This window comes from Bos indicus, chromosome 17, assembly GCF_029378745.1.
Source record: "Bos indicus isolate NIAB-ARS_2022 breed Sahiwal x Tharparkar chromosome 17, NIAB-ARS_B.indTharparkar_mat_pri_1.0, whole genome shotgun sequence".
NCBI classification, from domain to species: domain Eukaryota; kingdom Metazoa; phylum Chordata; class Mammalia; order Artiodactyla; family Bovidae; genus Bos; species Bos indicus.
Window position 1 is genome coordinate 55,925,773 of NC_091776.1, and position 24,191 is coordinate 55,949,963.

Consider the following 24,191-nt stretch of genomic DNA (forward strand, 5'->3'; position numbering starts at 1 on the left):
GGGAGGGACAGAGGATGAGATGGTTGGATGGCATCATTGACTCAACGGACATGAGTTTGAGCAAACTCTGGGAGAAGGTGAAGGACAGGGAAGCCTGGCGTGCCTCAGTCCATGGGGTTGCAAAGGGTTGGACATGACTGACTGAACAAAAAAAATTAATATTATGACAGCATGTGAAGGTAGTTTGGGAATGTGTCCTTGAGACAGTGGGAAAAAGGTAGGTTCTAACCTAGGGGTTCAGGTGTGGGTGAAGGTAGGGGTGTTATCTCGTGGAAAATGGGTTTTTCCCCTGATTATAGAAAAAGTTGAATAAAAACTTGATCATCCATCATATATTGTGGCTGCTCATACTGCTTTATATTTGTGATGTATGTTTATATATTTATTCTGATCTCTTTGTAAGCTCCCATTCTGCATTATTAAAACTGTTGAAGGGATTCTTGGTACATTTTTAGGCTTTCCTATCTTACTCTAAGATCTTGATTTACTCACCCTGACAGGATGGAGGTGTGGGAAATCAGACTCCAATTTTATATTGCAGATAAGTGTAGAGACAGGTCAGACAGGGGTTTAAATCCTAAAGTTTCCTGATTTGTAAAGTGGGGAGTAATATGTACCCTTCAGGATTTTTGTGGGGAATAAAATAGATAATTCATGAAAAGTGCTTAGGAGGGGTGTCTACCATCCAGGAATCACTCAATTTGCAATATTTTGTGTTGTATTTATTATCACCCCTGTGCTGGGGGCACAGTGTTCTTGAGGTATGCCTGTCTGGCTTTGTATCATTAAGAGTTAATTTGGGGAATATAGTTCTCCCCCTACAGACCTCAGGATCTGTTGGTATTTTCAGATTGATTTGCCTCTTCTGCTTCTCTTATAAGGGCTGGCAAGTGAGTCTATATTTGCAAGCTGAAGCAAACAGAAGGTAAATATGGAGACTGCAGCTAGGTAGATTATCTGTGGCTCAGGAACTGTGGGGTTTCTTGCCTGATTATACTCTGGATATAGCCTGTTTTGGGAGGGGGGCCCTCCTGGGGCCCCAGGACAGTTTTGGAGTGATGCCTCTCTGCCTTGAGGATAATGGGATTGAATGTAACTTTGTAACACCAGTACGCCTTTACCCTTCCCAGGGACTGCCTTATCTGGCTCTCAGGATCTTTACCAGTGGTCTGCAATTTCTTCTGCATCGGCTTTTACCGTGGAGACTTGGTGTCTCATTTTGGCTATATCCTTTTGGAAATTTGAGACAAGGTTGAAAGAGAGGAACTTCTGGATACCTCTTTCTTCTTGGCGCCTGCATCACAGATGGTATGAGAAAGAGGAAGATGAATCAGATACTTTTTTTCTTTTACCTTCCTAGCTGCCCTCAGAGATCTGAGTTAAACACCTTTTCCTTCTTGAGGTCCTTCTTAACCCTCTCAGCTACCCTGTAAGATACCAGCGGGCTTTGGGCATAAGAAGCCTCAGCTCTCTCCAAGGTCCTGAAATGCTCATTGTCTTACCAAACCCAGTCCACTTTTTAATCAGTCCTCATTCTCTCTCTACTTTTGATTGTCTTTCCCGTTTTCTCATCGATAAGATGGAGGAAAATAATTATTCCTAGATCCCAGGGGTGAGGAGTAAATGATAATGCGTGTATAGTGCTGAGCTTAGTGCTGACTCACAGCAGGTGTTTAACTCATGTTGGTTCCTCTCCTCCTCAGGCCCTTCATCATCTTGTGCATATATCTTCTCTCTCCAAAGAGACTATATTACAAATATAACCATGCCGTCAACCATATACACATTTCGATGGCTTTCCATTTACTCAGAATAAAGTCCTTTGAGTGACTTACCCCCTAAGGCTCTGGATTGTTCAGCCCCTATGACAACTTCCAGCCTTATCTCTACCTTTTCCACCCCTTTTCTCCCAGCATTTTAGGGTTTGGTTCATGAGCTGGGTCAGAAAGATCCCCTGCAGAAGGAAATGGCACTCCACTCCAGTATTCTTGCCTGGAGAATTCCACGGGCAGAGGAAGCAGAAGCTGGTGGGCTATAGTCCAAGGGGCCGCAGAGTCGAACATGACTAAGTGACTGAGCACAAGTGAACAAAGTCTCTGAGATAAATTTCAGCTTGTCAGGGTTCAGCCTTAATGCCACCTCCTTAGAGAGGTCTTGCTGGATTACCAGTCTGCATTAGGTCCTCATGGTTTCACTCCTTCTCCTAGAGCCCTTTTCCCTTACTGTGGAGCAGTGACTATAAATTGTACCTATAAATCTATCAGTTCAGCTGTTTTGTCTCTGCCCATATTTTCCAGGAGACTATAAGCTCCCCGAGGGCAGGGAACATGTCCTTCTCATTCCCTGTTATCGTCCCAACACCAAGCATCTGGTGGTTATATACTAAGTGCCAGATGAATGTCCTTTGAGTGAATGGATACACGTGTGCTCTTACTTCATGAGGATTTCCATCTTATCCTGTAGACAGAAGCCAGCCTCCTGGGCCACGCTGTAAAACTTGGCCCTCATGGTGTTACACACCCCACTCTTGTACTGGATGATGTCACGGTTGGCACGGCTGTGGACACAGATAAGATGGGCTTAGGGGACCAAGCCCAAGGGACAGATGCATCCCTGGGGGCCCAAGGTGCTTTGCAATAATACACAGCCAGGTTCTCCAGCCTCACCTGGGACCTCCCTCAGCATTCCCCTGGATGTAGGCAATAACAGACCTTCCCAACAATGTTGGACTGGTGACTCAGGCATTATTACATGAGCCCATGATGAGACATCTGGTCACTTTAGCTCAGCAAGTGCTAAGGACAGTGAGATGAAAATAGAACCTTGAGCTGGGAGGTGGGAGATTCAGGTTCAAACTGCCTACCACCACATTTTAGCTATGTGGCCTCTGGTGAGACGTTTCATCTGGCCAGGTTTCAGACTGTTTCCTTGTAGAATGGGACAGTACCCCTGCCTCACAGAACTAGTTTTGAGGAATAACCACTAATGAATATAGCACTTTTGAACTGTAGTGCTGGAGAAGACTCTTGAGAGTCCCTTGAACAGCAAGGGGATCAAACAAGTCAATCCTAAGGGAAATCAACCCTGAATATTCTTTGCAAGGACTGATGCTGAAGCTGAAGCTCGAACACTTTGGCCACCTGATGCGAAGAGCTGACTCATTTGAAAAGACCCTGATGCTGGGAAAGATTGAGGGCAGAGGGAGAAGGGGGGCAACAGAGGATGAAATGGTTGGATGGTATCATCGACTCAATGGACATGAGTTTGAGCAAACTCCGGGAGACAGTGAAGGACAGGGAGCCTGGCGTGCTGCAGTTCATGGGGTTGAAAAGAGTCAGACAGGACTGAGTGAACAACAACAAGAGCCAGCATGGAGGAAGGATCTGTTGCCACTGTCTGCATGGGTTGCTCCACATCTTGGCTATAAGCCCCTTGCCCTGGGAGTCCTTTGTCCTTCAGTTGTATCTATGGCTTCAGGGAGTTTGGTTGGCACTGGATTATTTCTACATCCCTGGGAAGATGGGGGCTGCAGTTGCCACAGTCCCTCTTGCCTGGCACCTTCTGTTGCCCACCTGGCATACCTTTTAAGCTTCTTCTGGAGCACCTGGGAGTGGCTGTCTCCGCTTGTACTGCTGGATCTGTCACTGAGACACAGAAAAATGGTTTCATGTTGCCTGGAGTCTGATTTCCCCCCAAAGGGTGACTCAGGGTCCCCATGACATCTGCCAGCCTCAGGTGAGTGTGGTGGTTCTAATCAAGGCATTTGATAGAACTGCGTATTTTCCCCACACTTTGGTCTTTGCTCCCACTGGACACTCTGCTTGGAGAGTCTTCCTTGTTTCTTCCCCAGCTGCCCAAATCCTGCCCAATCTCATGGCCGAGAGCAAGTGCTGCTCTGACTCTCGTAGTCCAGTGGCGGCCTACTGCCTCGGCATTTTGTGGGGATGACAAGTTTTCAGGAACCCAGCTTCTTCTTTATAAAATCAGTCTCTCCACCTGGAGGACAGGTTCACTGTGGACACTCCCATCCTCCTCTCTGTTTGAGCTTCTTCTGGGGTTGAGTGCAGATCTGGGGAGGGGCAAGTCCTCCTGGTCATGCTGTCTGGGGTGGTCCCAGCCCCAGGCTGCCTCTTCATCCAAGGATTCTCTTATCTGAACTGGACCCTGGTGCTGAACACCCATTTCACTCAATTTGGGAGACAGGCAGAGCTGGGTTCAGAGCCCAGCCCTGGCACTGTCTACTCCTGGGCTGTGGAGAAGCGCCTCTGCTCTGGAGCGTCAGTTTCCTCATCTGTGATCAGGCAACTCCTGGTGCCGTTTGACCCTTTCTAGGTTGGGAGGTGACTGAATTCCTTAAGTGGCTGCTCCCTCCTGTGACTGCCTGGCTGGGGTCCCTAGATGGGGTAAAGCTCTTTGCTCATCCCCGTCCCCCCATACCTTCTGCTAGGTCCTCCTCCAGTGACCTGGGCCTTCAGCACCCGTGTCCAGCATCTTCTCTCATACATCTGCCCCACTTTGTGTCTTCCCAACATTTGAGACACTGACTTGACTGCTTTATCTGTGTGATTCTAGAGAGTGAAACTATTTTCCTTATGCCTGTGATGTGTGGCAAATCCTCCCCTTCCTGCTCTGTGACATGTTGGACTTCTTCAGGGAGGCCAGTCATTTCTCAGACCCCTCCCCACAGGAAAGGGCCCGGCCTTTGCTGCTTTTCCCAGAGGCTCATGGGACTGGACCCAGAGGTCTCAGGTCTGGCAGGTGATGGAGCAAACCCTTATCCCATCTAGCTAGAGACCAGAGCCCTGGTAATAATACCCAGAAGGCACTGCATTTGGATTCCAACCAGCTGCCCCTACCTCTGCTGGTGAATTCTTTGGGGGAGCAAGTGGGCTTTGACCTTCCTCCTATAGATGGCTCTCTTCTAGAGCTGATAGTGTGACTCAGGGGGAGGCAGGAAGTGAAGGAAGTAGTGTTATTAGCTGTGATTAAAACAACAACAACAACAACAAAGGCCCCTTCTGCCTGTCTCAATCAATCCTTTCCTTGACCCTCCTTGAATTTCAGCCCTACTGGTCTTTGCTTAGCGCCTCTAAGCTTCCTCCTGCCGCAGACCCTTTGCACATCTGTTCCCTCTGTTTGGAATGCTATTCCTTCTATTCCCTCCACAGCACGGATCCTAGGTTCTATGGGAAGGCACAGGAATCACCTGGAGAAACTGCTCAGAATGAATGCAGATTTCAGATCCTACTGTTCCCAGCCACAGACTAGCTAATTCTTCTTTTTCCCTCAGGTCCTAGCTTAAATGTCAGACTCAGCCTTGGTTAGAGTCCTGTTGCTCAACATTCACCTAATCCTCCATAATTCTCCTTCAGAATGCTATTTATGGTCATGATTACACAACTATCTCTGTGGGATTATTTGATAAATGCATGACTCTCCCATTAGAACAGTAGCTCTTAACCACTGGCAGGATTCAAGGAGTCCAAGAATGCAGATGGAAAAAAAAAAAAAAAAAACCAACAGGTTGCATCTTTAGCCTTTCACAGAAATGGAAATCACAGGTTTTTATACATCACATTAAAATTATGGGAGATACTTTGAAAAATCATTTACACTTGACACTAATCCAAAATTATAGTAGTTATCAGAGCTGCTGCTATGTCTTATTGTATAAGGCATTGCTGATGAAGCTCACAGATGACTATATATCTCATATTTGGTTACAATATTGTAATCAATATTACTATAGATTTCTTTGTAAACTTCTATAGTTTATAGTCTGCATTTGGAAGCATTTTGCTGAAAGGAATCCATAAGCTTTCTTGGATGGTCAAAGAGTCTATTTCACAGAAGAAGTTATGATACCAGACCAGATAGTGGGCTCTACCCACAGGGCAGACTGCATCTGTCTTGTTTGCTGCTGAATCTCAAAAGAGCCGAGCATAGCTCCTGGGACATAGTGGGGACTGAGAAGTATTCTCTAGATGAACAAGTAAATTGGGGGCAGACCTGCCCTGCCCCATTACAAGTCACCTGAGTAAAGAGGGAAGGGGTAGTTCCAAGACACACCCTCCCCCCTTCATCTCTCCACTACCAGAGAAGACTAACTTTATGGCACACGATTGTTGGGAAGTAACGGCTGAATACTCACCACCAAGCCCTGGGAGTCAAGTAACTTATTTCCAGTGAAGAAGGAAGAAGATCCCTTCCTTGCCCCCCTTCCCACAGTCTGGTGAGGGTGTCTCTGCAATGCCCCCTGGAACTGTGTGTTGCCTCCTGACTTACCTGCTAGGGCCCCACGCCTTCCTACCTTGATTTGCGGGTGGTCTGCATGTCCTTATAGGCAGAATCGCTCTTGTTTTGTCTGAGCACTGACAAGATGCTGCAAAGCAAGATGAGTCACTTAATAAGGCTCTGAACATATGATGCTCTGAGGAAGTAAACATCCATGGGAGAACGGAGGGTGCTCATCTACAGCGGGGATCCTAGGTTCTATAGGAGGGCATATGAGTCACCTGGAGGAACGGCTCAGAATGCAAGTGTAAACTCCTGAGCCACATTCCTAGAGATCTGGAAACATTAGGTCTGGAGTGGGACCCCAAAGCTGCACACACACACACATGCATACAGTCTTCTGACTTGGGTTCGCAGAGAACATACTTTGAAAACCTTAGAATTTCCTGACACACCACGAAACAATGCCTGCTCAAAGTGCTTGTTAAAAAATATGGTTTCCTCTAGGGATTTTGGTTCAGCGTGTCTGGGATGAAGACCATAAATCTGTGGTTTTCACAAGTGCCCCAGCTGATTCTGATCTTCGGGATGTTTGGGAAAGACTGTTAGAGGATTTTTAGAAAAGGTCATCTTCCTAAACAATGTTATGATCTGAATGTTTATGGTACTACTATTGCCCCTCTACCCGCCCGCCAAATTCATATGTTGAATCCTAACCTTTCAGAGGATGCTGTTAGGAGGTGGTGGCCTTTGGGAGGTGATTAGATCATGATGGGGGAGCCCTAATGATTGAAACTGATGCTCTTGTAAAACAGACCCTGGAGAACTAGCTTGTTCTTTCTACCACGTGAGGAGGCAGCCGTCTATGAAGAAGAGAGTCCTTGCTGGACACTGAATCTACTGGCATCTGGATCCAGGACCTTCCAGCCTCCAGAACTGTGCAAAATAAATGTTGTTCACAAGCTCCTCAGTTTACGGTATTTTTTGTTATATCAGTCTGAACACACGAAGACATGGGACCAAAGGGCAGTCTGGCCCTTGAGGCTCGGGGCTGGAAAGGCAGGCTTTCAGGGGTTTCTAATAAGCCCAGAACTCTATGTCTGTCTTGATGGGAGCAGATTTGGTGTCTAAAGTGAAACAGGAATCCACATTTTTAAAGTGAATCAGGCAAAAGAAAACCTGCAGCTTTCCCTAACTGTCTCTGTGCAGCTCTGCAGAGAAGCCTCCAATATTTGCTCTTTGTGACAGATTAAGGAGACTTTTCTCCTAGAGGAATGGAAGCAGATGGGAAATTTCAACAGGTTCTTGCACTGTAACCATGGTTATTTTATCATTAAAGTGAATGCAGGGGCCAGGTGAAGAGTTTTGTGAGAACCAGGTTCTCGTGTGGTTTAGTCTTTGAGTGCCTGAAGCGAGTCATCCTTCTCCATCTATGAGATGGGACAAAGGAATTGGGCACTGGTTAATCTATCTGTCTCAGCAAAGTGCTGCAAAGGTTCCCCAGGACACTGCACATGAAATCAAAGCAGCCACCACCTCCACTGTCACCAATCTTTACATGCTTACAATATGCCAGGCACAGGCTAATATGTTAAATGCATCATCTCACTAAATGCTTAATGTGACTTGGTGGCGTAGACATTATTTCCATAATAATGAAAACACTTTACCAGGAAATTATCATTTAATTCTCATTGCAGCCCTTTGGGATAGGTTATTAAGGAGCCTCATTTAACAGAATTGGAATCAGGCTCAGAGAGGTGAAGCAACTTGCTCAACAGCACACAGCCATTAACTCATGGAAATAGAGCTCAACCCTCCTCTGCTTGGTCCCACTGCCAATGCCTGGATGATACACAAGCTCATTCTACAGATGAGAAAACTAAGGTTTAGAGAAAGGCTGAGGGACTTGTTCAAAGGCACTACGTCTTGAGCCCACGTCAGTCTGATTCCAAAGCCAGTGTTCATGACGTGAGTGCTCACACAGGGAAGGAGCTTCTTGAGCTGATGCTTCATCACTGTCGTCTGTCTTTGATGCTGATAAGTCAGGCAAAGAGGCTGGGGCCGTAAGGGCCAACACTGTCGCCGCGTGCCTTCAGAGCCACCCTTCAGGGCCCCGAAGCAAGCTGAAGCAGCAGCAGCCGCCAATTCATCATGAACAAGCAGAGGCGGGTGAGACGCATGTGAGCATGCTTGGTGAACTGTAATTATGGTAATAACAATAACCAATAAGTCATAGCCGGCATCCTAGTAGGCTGAAGGCGATGATGAACCTCTCTCGTGCCTCATTTGTTCTCGGGAAGTAATTTGCTTACTCAGAGGGATCCACGCTTGGGAAGGGAGCTTCAGCTCTAGCCTGCATGGTCTCCAAGGCTTTTAGAGGGTCAGACATCCAGTGCCTGGGGCTTTCCGCCGGAAGGAGGACACCTCGGGTTCAAGTCCTGACGCTCTGAGCCAATTACATTGGCTGTCTGTCAGCTCGAAACTTCAAAGGGATTCTTTTTGCTCCATGGTTAGAAATCAGAATCCTAGAGGTGGCTTCCAAGGTCTCAGCAGACGTATACCTCTCCCCACCCCATTCTGGCAGCATTTCGGTCCGTTCTGAGCATGTCTGCACATGCATGCCTGCAATATTCACTCCCCTTGCCTGCTCTCCCTGCTCCTCTAGTAACTTGGGCTAGCTAGCTCTTCTTCATGCTTCATCCAAAATCTCAGCTCAAAGTTTCCTCCTTGGAGGGAGCTTCTCTGATCCCCATCCCAGACGAGATCAGATGCTCCTATTACTTCCTCTTACAGGTCTGAGATTTCTTTCATAACACTTCCTGCAATAATAAGTACAGTTGGTCCATCCATATTCATAAATACTCACTAAAAGAATGAATGAATAAGCTTTGGGTTCCTGGGAAGAAGGGCAGCGTAGTAGTTAAAGGAAAAGTTTTTGGAATAAGAAAGTTGCAGATTTGAGTTGTCGCCTTACCGTTTGTTATCTGGGTGACCTGAAACAAGTTCCTTACCCTCTCTGAACCTCATTTCCTTATTTGTAAAATACAGACAACAGTACCTACCTTGTGGGGTTGTTGGAAGGACTCAGGGAGGTGATATATGTGAACAAAGTATACGGTTCAGCACTTGTCACAGAGAAAATGTTCAACCACGGGGCACTGCTGGCCTGAACGATATCACTCTGATGCTGACATCCTTTATTTGACCAGGTAGCAAGAGAATATACCTGGGTGCCTGTCTTTGCATCTCATTTTCCATGGTGATTGTTCTCCGGGCATCTTCCCGAACCATCTCTAGGAGCTTCTGCAGATCTGATGGGAACACAAGAAGTCACTGTCTGCAGGGTGCCTGTGAGACAGGACTGTGCAGGTCAGGGCCCAGCTCCCAGCCTGATATCACCTTGGCTTTGGAGCACTGGCACCTGATAGCTCAGTTGGTAAAGAATCCACCTGCAATGCAGGAGACTCTGGTTTGATCCCTGGGTTGAGAAGATCCACTGGAGAAGGGATAGGCTACCCACTCCAGTATTCTTGGGCTTCCCTTGTGGCTCAGCTGGTAAAGAATCTGCCTGCAATGGGGGGACTTGGGTTCGATCCTTGGGTTGGGAAGATCCCCTGGAGAATGGAAAGGCTACCCATTCCAGTATTCTGGCCTGGAGAATTCCATGGACTGTATAGTCCATGGGGTCGCAAACAGTTGGACACAAATGAGCAACTTTCACTTCACTTCACTTCAGAGCACTGGGGAGCTGGAGAAGGATAAGACCAGGGTCTAGACATCTGACAGGCTGTAAACATGATTCCTCTGCCTCCTACCAGTGACCAGCCATCTCCTTTAGAATGCCATCTAGATTCCTCCCTGTGGCCTGTGAGGCCTTGTGGGTCTTAGCTGCTCTTTGTTCCTCCTGTCTCATGCCATTCTCCACATCCTCTGCCCCCTGGAACTCTATTGCAGCCTGAGAGCACTGCTTCTACTTCCAAGAAGAAATCAAGAAATCACCTTATGGGGGAAAACCTTCTCTTACCGTATAGGCCTGAGGTTCCAAAATGGTGACCCATAGGCTGATTGGATCAGATTGGACTGGGATGCCCAAACTTGTTAAAACTGGTGGTTTTCCCATAAAAACACCCAGGCCTCCAGCTTCCCTGTAAAGATTCCGAGGTGGGGCTCATCACTGTTGTGTGCTAATGGGGCCTTCAGACTTTCAGGGCTTTCTCCAGCTCACCATCGCTCTCCCTACTCGTCATCACACTGCTGCTGCTGCTGCTAAGTCGCTTCAGTTGTATCCAACTCTGTGTGACCCCAAAGACGGCAGCCCAACGGGCTCCCCGGTTCCTGGGATTCTCCAGGCAAGAACACTGGAGTGGGTTGCCATTTCCTTCTCCAATGCATGAAAGTGAAAAGTGAAAGTGAAGTCGCTCAGTCGTGTCCGACTCTTAGCGACCCCATGGACTACAGCCTACCAGGCTCCTCCATCCATGGGATTTTCCAGGCAAGAGTACTGCAGTGGGGTGCCATTGCCTTCTCCGTGTCATCACACTAGTTGACTTGTATTTCCGTACTTTGTATTGTTGCTTTTTATACAATGTAGAAATATTTCTCTGTGTCTGACTACTGTGTGTTGACTTGAGTTCTCTCAAAAGATAATGTTCAAGTCCTAATCCTCAGTACCTCAGAATATAAATTATTCATGTTTTTATTTGGAAATATGGTGGCTGCAGGTGTAGTAACGATGAGGATACACTGGAATGGCATGTGTGCATGCTAAGTCTCTTCAGTCGTGTCCGATTCTTTGCAACCTGGCTGTAGCCAGGTTGCAACCTAGCCAGGTTCCTGTGTCCATGGGATTCTTCAGGCAAGAATACTGGAGTGGGTTGCCATGCTCTCCTCCAGGGGATCTTCCTGACCCAGAGATCAAACCTGTGTCTCTTACGTCTCCTGCATGGGCAGGAGGGTTCGTCACCACTAGAACCAAATGGGAAGCTCCACGTTGAAGTAGAGCGGGCCCTTAATCCAACAGATTGGTGTCTTTGTAATAAGTGAAGAAGATGGCCATGTGAGGATGGAGGCAGACTGGACTGTGGCTGCATCTACAAGCCAAACTGTCAAGGATGCCAACAACCGCTAAAAGCTAAAAAAGGCAGGGAAGGGTTCTTCCACACAGATTTCAGAAGAAACAAAGCCCTGCTGACACCTTGGAGTCTAACCTCCAGAATTGTGAAACAATAAACTAATGCTGTTTTCACCCAGGACGTGGTCTTTTGTTAAGGCGGCTCCAGGAATCTAGTACATGGACACTCTTAACAGCTGGAAAATAACATATATCTGGAGTAAGCTACATGCTTCAGGGTGAGTAGGAGAGTAGAAGCTCTAAGTGCTTTATACGGATACAGATGGGTAAGGTAAGTAGTTGGCACTGTGCTTGTCATCCAGGCATTGTCAATATTTGCAGAATAAATAAGTAAATGACTAAGGAGAGAAAAAACAGAAAGGGTTTGGAAAGCTCTGAGCTAGATCTGGAATATTGATGAAGGAACACAACGCCAATGGAGACACTTTCCTTCAGTCTGTGTCTGTAGTCGCCTCGGGGCTAAGTCTCAAAAGCCATACCTGGACGGGTGAAGCCAGCGCTTCCCAGGACCGTTCACGTCCAGCCTGGTTTGTGAGCGTTATCACTGGGTGCTGGGAAGAGGGTGTTCTCCTCAGCGACCTCCCCTCAGCCATCTGGGCTGTGATAATCATCAACATTTAGCCATTTTCTACTCCACCTTCCTCATTCTCAAGCAGTTCACCTTCCTAGTATCCTGTGGGCAGGGTTCCATTTGACCTGACTCTGACCTTCCTTTTTGTCTTGTCATGCCCACCTCCCCTCCTGCTATGCATCCCAGCATCCTTGTGGTGTGTCCAGAAGCCTGTTATTGAGGGAGCTCTGGCTTTCTTCCCTTCTCTGCTCCCCCATTTCTGCCCCTACTCGTAAGCAAATCAGTCTAGTGGGTGGATCCCAGAGAATGCCCAAAGCGACCCAGCACACTGGGCAGCTCTCCCAGAGAATCCCCTCTAAGGCTCCATATGCCACTTAAGGCACTGAAGTTTGTTTGTTTTTTTCCTGCTAGCCAGTAATGTCTCTGGGCAGGAATGGTACCCACCAACATTGAGGTCCATCCATCCCATAGCTGAGGCTGGATGTGTATGAACTGGCACAAAGCCTTGGGGCTGTGAGGCCCGCATTTACCCACAGAGGCTAACTGAAAGGAGAGACTTGTTTACAAAAGGTACAGACGCCATGAGATAGTTTCCCTGAGGAAGACAGCCCTGTGACAGATGCCCACACTTGGAGGAACCTGCCTAGTTCTTAGTCCCCAGGGCTATGGATACACCATTACCCAATGCTCAGAGACGACAGCATCCTCTGGTTCTGGATGACAAGCCACACCCCTAAAGAAAAAATTCTAATTCCCTCCTCCATTGCCCATCCCCAGCCAGTCTAAGAACCTTACTTGAGAGCAACTATACCCTCTCTTTGGGGGAAAAGAGTGGGAGTCCTTTTGTTGTATGGGGTTGGTTCAAGGGGTTGGGGGGACAGTAGAAGCCACAGGACCCTTCTTTTTGAGTTAATAAAGTGAGTTTTTCCTCTAACAATTTCAAGACCAGCAGCTTCAAGACTGCCAAGAGAAACGGTCTGGGTTTTCGTTTCTCTGGAATCCCCTGATCACTGACTTGAGAGGAGACCAGTCCACACAGAGGCCACGGCCCGCTGTCCACAGTGGTTTGTGTCTACAAAGACTTCATTATGCAGCCAGCCCTGGAAATTAAACCTTGGTCAGATGGTGTATCTCTCAGAATAGGATTCATGAATTCAGAATCAATTTGAGGAGGTTTTAGAAGGCAATGAAAGTCTGGGAAATTAATCTACTTTTGTGAAGGCTCTGACAAACACAGCAGAGTTTAAGGGATGAATAGAGGAGAAGGGTGAGGAGCTGGAGGGTGAAGAACTCTCTCTCTGGATGTTGGTCTCTGGTAGGAATGCATCTCCCAGCCATTTCTGTGCACCTGCCGTGCGCCAGGCTGAAAGTAAGACATTGTTCCATGCCTGAAGGGAGCTCACACTCCTTTCCCCTCTCTTCCTTAGTAACAGAAATATATGTATGCATATGTACTCTGTGTGTGTTGGGGGGAGGGGGCTGGGCATGGGAGGAAGCATTTATTACCCCAATTTCCCAACATCCTTTGCAACTAAAGGACTAAATGCTGTGACAAAGTCCTGTGGCTAAATTCTGGGCCATGAGATTTTAGGAGAAATGTTGTATGAAGCTTCTGAGAAGACTGCTTAAACTCGGTTGGAAGTGAGCACTTTTCTACTTCACCTACTTCCTTCTGCTTCCGTCCAAGGATGTGACTCTGATGACTGGCATTCCAGCAGCCATTCTGGACCATGAAGTGATCCATGGTGAAGAAGAAAGACAGGAGGAAGTAGGATCCCTCATGATCTTTTGGAACCACCCTATCTCTAATCTGGCCTTCCCTGGTGGCTCAGCTAGTAAAGAATCTGCCTGCAGTACAGGAGTGAAGGTGAAGTCGCTCAGTCGTATCCGACTCTTTGCGACCCCATAGACTGTAGCCTACCAGGCTCCTCTGTCCATGGGATTTTCCAGGCAATAGTACTGGAGTGGATTGCCATTTCCTTCTCCCCTTCCCAACCCAGGGCTTGAACCTGGGTCTCCCGCATTGTAGACAGACGCTTTACCGTCTGAGCCACCAGGGAAGTCCTGGGTTTAATCCTTGGGCTGAGAAGATCCCCTGGAGAGGGAATGGCTACCCTCTCAGTATTCTGGCCTGGAGAATTCCATGGACTGTACAGTCCATGGGTTGCAGAGAGTTGCACACAACTGAGCAACTTTCACTACCTCTAACCTGCAAAAAAAAAAAAGTTAATAAATTTTTATCTTTTTTAAACTAGTATTTTTCAGGTCTCCATACCTAGCCAAAAGAAGTTCCTACCTGAAATAAGGAGATGTCGTTGTATTAAATGAAAATTAAGTACCTAATGGGACTTCCCAGGTGGCTCCATGGTAAAGAATCCACCTGCCAATGCAGAAGACACAGGAGTTGGGGCTTCAATCCCCGGGTTGGGAAGATGCCTTGAAGAAGAGAATGGCTACCCACTCCAGTATTCTTGCCTGGAGAATCCCGTGGGCAGAGGAGCCTGGTGGGCTACAGTCCATGGGCTTGTATAGAGTCAGACACCACTGAGCATGCATGCACTTAATGACTTATACAAGCAAGTAAAAATATGAAGAATTAAGAGGAAAGTCAGGGAAAACTTTGCAGTGAAGAGCATACGCCCCACTTAGGAAGGGCAGCTCCAGTTGAATATTTTCATACAGGTTGCTGGCCAACTGTTGCCACAAACAGTAACGTTTTTTAAAGCCAGGATTTCGATGTCCAAACTCTCAAGCTTAAAAAGTCACTCCTACTTTTTTTTTTTTAAAAAACAAAGACTTCTGTGCTAAATACCACATGGATGGCAGGAACTAGCCTATGTGCCCTAGCTTTCTATCTCTAAACTAAGACAAAAGATAGGAGTAAAGAGGGCAGGGTTCAAAAGGGTTTGGGGAGGTGCCACCGGCTGCAGTAGGCAACTGGTTAGACTCGGAGGAGGGAGGCCACTGGGAAAGGGTCAGAGGAGGTTTAGAAAAGGGGTCACAGTGTAATACAACTTCCTCTATCAAATATCCAGAAAAGGCACATTTCCAGAGACAGGAAGTAAGTTTGTGGTGGGAAAGGAGGGCTGTCAATGGACATGAGCTTTCCTTTGGGGTTGATTGACATGTTCTACAATCAGATGGTGGTGATGGTTATACAACTCTATAAATTTACAAAGAATCATTGAACTGTATACTTAAAACAAGTGAATTTTATGGTATGCCAAGTTATATCTCAATAAAGCTGTTTAAAAAAAGCAGGTACCGAATTTCAAAAATATAGTATGAAAACATAACATACTGTATCAATATTTTTTTTTATAGGATTACATGTTAAAATGACAATATTTTATAAATTGGACTAAGTAAAATACAGTATTAAAAGTTTTAAAAAGAGCAATTGATGACCATGGGCTGTCTCCCAAGTAGAAATGGTCCAGAGTAACCCAGGTTAGAGTTTATTTCTGATTTCCACTGCGGGAAAGCAAAGGGGTCCTTGGAAATTGACCAGGGCTAGAGGACCTGTGTGTCTTCTTTAACTGAGTGGGGTAAAGGTGAAGCATATGGGGCTCTTGCTGCCTGGCTTCAAGGCAGAGTCAGCGCAGACTGGTCAGATCAAAGGCAGGACTTACTGACGTGGAGAGGCTCTTCTTCAGGCTTGGTCGAAGACGATTCATTGTCCTCGATGTCCTTGCTGCCTGTCGCCTGGGTGATCACACTTGGAGGTTCATCTGAGCCCGGGTTCACGGAGACCATGCTGCTCTGGGGGGATGACCCTCCACTCGTCCGAGACAGACTGAGGGTGGAGCCTCGCCGGCTTGGTTTGCGGGTGGTGGGGCGTGCTACAGGGATTTTGAATTTCTTGGTCTGAAGAAAAGAAATAAGAAAGGAGGATTTTAGAAAGAATGAAGGAAGGAGGGGAGCGGGGAGGGAAGGAAGAAAAATAGCAAAACCTTGGCTCTGAATGTAAATTCTTTTTGACTCTTTCCAAACACCATGAGATATATTTTGGGTCTGGGGAAACCTACCACACGCTGACGTCATTTATACGTGTGTATTACCAGAAGCAAGTTTGATGCCGCTTCCTCTATTCAGTGAGCGCCATGATTCCCAGTAGTCACCACAGGAAGCTGAACATGTAATCCATTGACGCTGCCATGAACCAGAATACGTTTCGACTTTCCTTGTGTAACCATCAGAGTTGATTTTTAAACTAGGGGAGGGTGGGTCTAATTTCTTTAAGCTGCATCTTATTTTTCACCGCCCCAATTCTAGGTATCAACTTTGTGTTCACCAGATGACACCTGGGCCTCAAAGATACAGATTTATATTCGCTGGGGTTTTCTGAAGAATACGAAATGGAGAAAGCTCTAGCCTTTACACTCAGGAGGTGGAGTTGGGGGAGGCAGATTTGACTGATGAGGAGAAGGGGAGGAGCCATGATGGAGGTGGGCGGGAAGACCGAGATGACAAGTCTTAGGAGGTAAAAGGCGGAAGGTAGAGAAAGTCCAGTGAGAGGAATGTGAATTTTTGAAAGGAGTCAGTGTGGGCAGGTTACAGGTATGTGTGCGCGCGCGCGCACCCTCTTGCATGACTGGCTGTCACTTTAGAATGTACTTTGTGTGGTTATGTCCTCATTAATTCATGATTCAAGTCTTAGGTTTCCTAACCTGTCCCAATTTACTCAGCTACTCCGGGTAAGAGCTCAATGCAGGTCTGGGCTACAGTTTACACTCCATTAAAATAGAAACAATTTCATTTGAGAACATTTGAAATGAAAGCCCTTAGAGGGCAGTCTGAGATCTTTGGCTGAAACTCATAGTGTGAGATGCCCTAGGGAAGAAGATAAGGAGAGGCACACCTGAAGACACACAACCCTCTCCACCCTGCAGACAGGGTGGAGAGGGTGGCTTTCAGCAGGCCTCATCTCAGGGAGTCCACAGTGTGTTATCAGAAGTTATTTTTTGACTGGCTACTAAGAGAGTCAATTTCTAGGGAGGTTGATAAGAAGTCTGGGGTCCCCAAGGAGGAGACTGGGGTCGGGGACTCTCAAAGCAGAGATAGGGGTCTGGAGTTCTCAAGGAGGAGGAAAGGACAAACATCTTTTTTTTTTTTTTTTCCTCTACATTCCTTAGTCTTAGTTACATAAAATGTTTTTTTCTTTAAGCCCAGAACTGATGATTACATAACAAACAGCTCAGTTTAAACTCTGTACTAAGGATTATATAACAACAATGTATCCTGCTTGAGGACAGTTTCTCCTTCCTGAAAACCTTCTGGCTAATCCTGTTATCTTAAAATGTAAACTATGGGAGTGGATCTAGTAAGATCTTTACAACCTTGAGACATTCTTTTGATTTATTGTAATAACTAATTAAAAAAAGTATATAACTCCCTTGCTCAGACTAGCAACGTGGGCACTCTCTGTTCCCCTTCTGATGTCTATGTCAGAAGCTTTCTCTGTCCCTTTTTATACTTTAATAAAACTCTGCTATACAAAATCTCTTGAGTGATCAAGCCCGGTCCCTGGTCCCGAAGCTAAATCTTCTTCTTCACTGTTCACAGTAAGCTATCACTACTTCAGGGGCCCTGAGTGTAGGTGGAACCTCCCTGCTCCGGAAGAGGGAAGGGATTTTTCCATTACACAAGGCAAAGAGAAGGTCAGGGAAGAGAGATGGGAGAAGGCTATGGGTTTTAAGATGTGATGTCTCCCTGTGACCACCACCTCCGCCAACAAATCTTCAGTGAAATGCCACACAAGTAATGGAATGTTTCAGAATTTGATAGCCTGGGGACCTGAAGTTCGAACTGGCTTTAACCAGATCTCCAAGGGAGTATATGAAGTTAGAGAATGACTGAGATAAAGAAAAAACAAATGCCCAAAGCTGACATGCTCTCCCCTTTGATAAATTAGCAGCCTGACGCAGTGTCCCCTTTGTTACGGCACTGCAACTGGACGAGAGCTTGCCAGACCGTCAGAGGGCCCTTCTGCTCCCTGCCCCCACTAGGGAGACAGAATACCAGAGCTCTGGGATAATACCTGTGGAAGTCAGCTCTTCCTGTCTCACCTGGCACAACATGAATTCTTGATTCTGGAAACCAGACTCTTTTACATCAATGTCATTTTTGAAGACTGGACAGATTGTGTCACCAGGGCAGCCTGGAGTCTTGCAATGAGCATTGGACCCAGAGCCCAGGGACTTGCCTGGAGCAGGTTACTCCCCTACCTCCACTCCCTCATCTGTACAACAGAGAGGATGGGCTGGGATGATCACAGAAGAGCTTTCCACACACAGAGTTCTGTGCACATCTTCCTTGCATTAGGATTTCATTCTGTGCTCCTAAAGTTGCCATTAATTAAAATTCAATTAACAGCCACAGCCAGGAAATCCAAAGTGAAGGGCTGACACTTCTGATTAATTGAGAGTGGCAGAAGAATAAAATGTGTGTGGGGGGAGGTGTGATAGGCAGATTCGGCATCCTGCTTGCCCTTTATTGAACTGACTCTCCCTGAATTGACTTAAATCCCCAAATGCTTCTTCTCTGTGTCTGGTATTTCACTCAAGGAGTGGTGTTAATTGGCTGCTGTGTTTCCAACCAGGAGGGACTGCTTTTCGGCAAAACAAGGAAAAGGTTTCCTTATACTTTCTTAGAAGCAGGGGTTTCTAACTGGTGGCCCATGGGGAGACATGTTTAACTGGTCAGAATTCTACAAACTGGGGATATCCTCATATGAAGTACTGAGGTTACTGGTCTCTCTTGAAAATGATAAGCTCTGGATCCCATTTTCACATGGTGAAATGAGTAGAGCTAGGCAGAGGTTGTTTCCTTTAGCTGTGCAGGAGAATTCTTGTTTGCCATAGACCTCCCCACTCCCTACTATATTACCCAGCCTAATCTTTCCATTTATGCAATTTCCCCAGCTTTTGAGGATCACTGCCCTGGCACTGATGAGCTCTACACATAAAGAAGAATATTTATTGCTGTGGAAGTTGACTGGAGCCTCTCTTTCAAAGTCCCTATTCTGCAGGTGGAGAAACTGAGGTCGAGAGAGAGGAAAGGACTTCTTCAACGCCATGCAGGGAACTGGGTCACAGTGGCTAAACTAGGTCTCCTGACTCCTGATTCAGTGCTTCCCCACCCTCAGGACACACCACACTGCAGCCTAGAGTGTGACCCACAACTTACTCAGGAGGGATTTCAACTCGGAGTTCAAGTACAGTGGTTCACTCACCCCTCCTCCAACTATAGTTGTCAATATTCCTGAAGGACATTTTTTTTTTTTAAAGGTTCGTGGCTTCTACCGTTTTTTTCTGTGCATCTCTGGAGACAGATGCCCATGGTATCTCCATAGCAACTTTCAGTGATAAAAACAAAGGCTCTACTTCTCAGATCTAGGAGTGCTCAGATGAAAAAGCAAGAAAATGGTGAAACTTCCTGAGGGGCGATGATAATCACGATGCCAGAGAAAACATGCTTTTGAAGAGCTTGGTGTTTAATAAACAGGGTTTAATAAATAGACCCAGGATTAGTTAACTCTTGGCTCTGCATGGCTTCATGCAAATTACTTAACCTCTCTGAGCCCCAACTTTATGATCTCCTACCTGGAAATAAGAGTAGTGTCTTATGCAGTAATCAGGAGGACAGGACGGGCTAATACACCCAAAGAGCTTCTTTAGCACAGAACCTGGCCCACTGTAATTCTGTTTACCGAGTGGCTTCTAAAAACTATATAACCACAATAATGCACAGCATTTTAACATTTTCAAAGTGAGACTGTGTATTGTTTCCTGGGGTACTTTGCTAATGTTGAGAAATGGGCAGAAACCAACATTATTTCCATTCTGTGGGTTGAGGCACAGGTTCAACAACAAAATCTCATTGTGTGTTCTCTCAACTGCCTTAAGCGCTTTACTCCTGCCATTATTATTATTAATGGGCTTGCTTGCTAAGTGGATGAGTTTGGGAGTTAGGAATACTCTTCAGTGAAAAGAACACAACTCTGGATTTTCTCTTAATAATAGACCCACATTCTAGTTTGTAGAAAGCCCTGTCTGTTCAATCACTCATTTCTTGTTTTCTGAGTTAAAAGAGAGAGAGAAAGACAAATGACTGTTATTGATTAAAAATATAGAGCTAAAGAACAAGGTGACTCCATTTCCTCCTGGTGACATCTTATTAGGCAGCTCCTCCGCTACTCCTCCCCTCCTCTATGAAGTGGTATCTAGCCAAATGGCATTTCTTCTACAATCCCCAGATAACCATTTTAATTAAATTCACAAAAGCCATCCAACAGCATGAGGTTCTGATTTCCCTTCACTCAGAGAACCAACTAGAAAAAAAAAAATCCCATCAGAGAAAAGACTGGCAAAAAATGCCTCCCCCACCAAGTTGGAGTTGGTAACCAGACGGGAGAGTGGTGAGCAGACAGTTACCTTCGGCGCTGTGACGAAGTGCTCCCATCTCTGTCCCATGGACTTGTCCTTATTGATTTTTTTTATTGTGCTTTTGCTTCCACCTGGGTCCCTGAGTGAGAAACAGCTTAATGAGTTTTCCGTTTCTAGAGCCTCAGTTTATTACAAGTACTTTTAAGAAAAGCAATAAATTGGTGATGGATGGTGGCACTTCTCTGCTGTGATTTTTCCCCTTCCTGTACTCAGGAACAATGGGAGGGGAGGTTCTCCACGGCCAGGGTCTTGTGAGTGGGAATCGAGGTTAGGAGAGACCACAGCCCGCTGGGTAGGGCCTGAGGGAGGTGCAGCGTATTTGTCCACATTCTGCATCTATCTGCATCTTGAACTCAGGTCCTCTAGCAGACTCCAGAGCAGGTCTGCGGTTCCTCTTGGGGGTGAATCGAAAAGCATGTTTGTTTCTGAATCTCTACCTACTCTACTGCCTAAGGGTCTCACATCAGGGACAATTCTGAGTGACACAGAGAGAATTTCTGGGTGTGCTTGCTGCGGGGAGGGATGCAGGGGGAAGCTTGTGGGATGAGTTGCACAATGAAAATCACAGGTTTGGAGTTTACTAAGTGAAAGTTCTATACAATCCTACATGCAAGACACTTCTGTGCATTCTCACTGAATCACCTCAACACCACCTTGTTATGCAGATATTTATCATCTCATTTTATAGATGAGAAAACAAACTTGGGGTCTTCAGTCACTTGCCCAGATGCGTATTTACAATGGATCTAATGACCATCCCTTGCGTGGGTCCCTCCATGGCCCTGTACCTAATTTTTGTATTTTAACTTTGTATTCTTTTTCTTAAAGTGCCCCTCTCCCCAACTGAATAAATTTCAGGTCCCACGAAACCTGGGTCTTCCTTCGTGGGTTGTAACTTTCTGAGTAGGAGACTGAAGCCCCAGTAGGTCTGGAAAGTGACCTACCTAGAACCCTTTATCTGAAACCCATGGGACCAGATGTGCTGCCAAATTCAGAATTTGGGCATTTTGCAATGGAAATACGCTGCATGTATACTACACATTGGGGGCAGGAGGAGAAGGGGACGACAGAGGATGAGATAGCTAGATGGCATCACCGACTCGATGGACATGAGTTTGAGTAAACTCTGGGAGTTGGTGATAATAGGGAGGCCTGGCGTGCTGCGATTCATGGGGTGGCAAAGAGTCGGACACGACTGAGCGACTGAACTGAACTGAATACTACATATTAACATAATCTTGCCAGTGGCTTTGAGACACCATCTTTTAATTAAACATGTTAACATTTCTGCAGCAGTATATATGAATATTTACTTTAGGTGGGATAACGACTACAAATAGCTTCAAGTTTTGCCACCAGATCAGTTTGGTTCATGTCAGATTTTGCTGCCAAACTGAGTTATGGAAAAAACTGAGTTTTCAGAGCCTTTTGGATTTTGGACTTGTGGCTACAGGGTGGTGGAGCCCTGCTGACAAGCAAGCTGGAAGACTCAGTAACGACCTCTACCTTTGTAACAACTGATTGACTGATCTCTTGATCTCTCCGTTCATCCATCCATCTGTTTATCTCCTTTTTCCCTGCAGAAAGGATTTTTAGATGTCTGGGAGCCTTTAAATCGTTTGGCTGGCTGTCACTCAGCATAGAGGAGGGGCTAGAAGGAATGAGACAGCCAGGCCAGTTTGATTGTGGGGAGGCACCAACAGGAATCTAGACTCCTCAGGGGCTGCTGGTCAGGGGAGAAGCTCAGATAGGAGGCAAAGGTGAACCTCACTTACTGACTGCTTTTTGTGGCGTGGGGGTCTGAGTAGCAGAATCAAAGGCTTTTACCAGCCCCAGTGGAGAGGGGGATGTGTGCTCTCTTTGTTGGCAGAGCCTTGCTGGGCATCTCCCAGCTCACAGCCTCGATGCCCAAGGAATGCTTACAGGGTCAAAGTCGGGCTGCGGAGGGTGGGGTGAGAATGTGCCTTCAAGCTTTTGTAAGACTTTATGTTTGATTACACAATAAAAAGCCCTCTGAATAATTAACAGTGAAGCTCATTTATCGTTGATTCTGCCTGCCTCTCCCCCGAGTAATCAAATTAAGGAATATTCAAAATCCAGCCAGAGAAAGGAGCGATACTTCAGTCCTATAAACAATATTTAAACTAGCGGCGCTTTTGAAGTCTGATTTAAGGCTCACCAACTGGAAGCTTTAGCGTTTCTGCTTTGGAGCGTTTTCTTTCAAGACCACAGGGCTTTTCTCGCCTTTTCCCTTTGCTAACTCAGCCCCTGCTGTGCCTCCAGCCTTCTTCTTGAAGTTCAAAAGCAGCCCCTCTTTCACCTTTAAAATTAAATCTGGTACCGGCCAAGCTTTCAAAATCTTAAATATTCAGACCCAATTGGGAAGATGGAGGTTTTTCGTTCACGCAGACTTCCAAGACGACCTGAAATCTATTGCAACTTCAGGCAGCAGGTTAAATGAGCTAAAAATGCAGCAGGCTTCCCAGGGATCTTAAAAAGCCCTGAGCATCGCTCTTGCAAAGCCATTGATAAAGAAAGGGCCTGGTTAGACAGGATTGGTCTCTCTGATGTTTCATTTTCAGTAGCAAATAAACTAAACAGGAGGATCAATAGGGAGAGAAAAGGAAATAACCTGAGCATTGTTGTCCACAGTGGGCTGACTGCACACACCTTAAGCAAGGAGGGCAGGCAGGCTGGTGTTCCTTCCCAAGGCCTGGAGGCACAGAGCCCTTCACCTACTGGGGTCCCAGGTTTTCCTGGCTCGCTGAAGTTGGGTATAGCTCTGTGACTTGCTTTGTTTAAAAAAAAAAAAAAAAAAAAAAAAACCATGAGTGCAAGTGACCTGTAGCTTGTAGGGAGGATGCTTTAAGGGCCAGTGCTCAAGTCAGACTCCCTTTTCTGCTGTGCTGATGGGGAAGCTTCTGCTGAGATGGAATTCCTATCAGCCTGGGCCCCCAGGTGACTGAGGTTAGCAGAGTCCCATGTGGATTACATGTACAGGGTGAGCGAGATGTGAGCTTGGGCTGTACTAAGTGGCTGAAATTGGGGGGTTGATCGTCCCGGCAGCTTAATTTACCTGACCTAATTGATAGCTCTGATTTATTGTCTGTGTGATCTCAGGCCAGTCTCTCTGAGCATCAGAACCAGGAAAAGGGGTATACCCGGGTAGTTAACTGTGAGTTTAAGAATCTGGTGGACCAGCTGTCTGAGTCCTCTGCCTGCCCTGCTGCTTCTGAGATGTGCAATTTTTTTTTATAATATTGACCCTCTCTGAGCCTCAGTGTCCTCAATTGTCAAATGGAGAAATAGTAGCTGAGTCAGAGGATGATTAGAGTGAAGATGCAAAGCAATGGGCTTGTTAGGAGCTTGGCAGGATGCCTTGTATGGAGAACTGAATACAGCAGAACTATGAACTACATGCGCTTTTTTTGACACACATCTCAGTGTGGCATGGAGGAGGTGCTGGTGGTGGGTAGGAGGCACTCAGGCACATCCGTGGGGGAGAAGCCACTGTGATCTTCAGACCACAGTCTCTCCCTGCTAAAGCTTTCCAGGGGATTCTATCAGCTAGAAACCAAGGGAAGAGGTCGTTGAGCACTGTTACATCTCTTCTAACTCTGGCTGCCACTTAAAGACATCTAACCACAGTGCAATCTGGGTAATTTTCTCAAATGCTTCACTCGCACTTTCTGAATCCGCATTTGCTTCTGAGGGTAGAGGGTCTGCTGGCAGGTTTAGGACATGTTCACGAGTCCACGACTGAGATGGAGGACGGAGGTACCTGCTGACTTTGTAGCAGGGAGAG

At 46.4% G+C, this 24,191-nt stretch overlaps 1 protein-coding gene across 13 annotated transcripts in view; it reads right to left on the minus strand.

Annotated features, from left to right (window-relative positions):
- CCDC60 (coiled-coil domain containing 60) overlaps positions 1 to 24,191 on the minus strand; it is a 176,797-nt gene that overhangs the window by 11,067 nt on the left and 141,539 nt on the right. For all 13 annotated transcript variants that reach the window (XR_002182672.2, XR_011561176.1, XR_002182671.2 and 10 more), the window contains 7 exons: positions 20,375 to 20,465; positions 15,572 to 15,806; positions 9,464 to 9,548; positions 6,311 to 6,382; positions 3,582 to 3,644; positions 2,435 to 2,557; positions 1,163 to 1,294 (listed from right to left, as the gene is read on the minus strand). Coding sequence is in view for 10 of the 13 variants with exons in the window: in XM_070769568.1 (XP_070625669.1) it covers positions 1,163 to 1,294; positions 2,435 to 2,557; positions 3,582 to 3,644; positions 6,311 to 6,382; positions 9,464 to 9,548; positions 15,572 to 15,806; positions 20,375 to 20,465 (801 nt within the window). In the remaining 3 variants the exon portion in view is untranslated. The remainder of the gene's footprint in view (positions 1 to 1,162; positions 1,295 to 2,434; positions 2,558 to 3,581; positions 3,645 to 6,310; positions 6,383 to 9,463; positions 9,549 to 15,571; positions 15,807 to 20,374; positions 20,466 to 24,191) is intronic.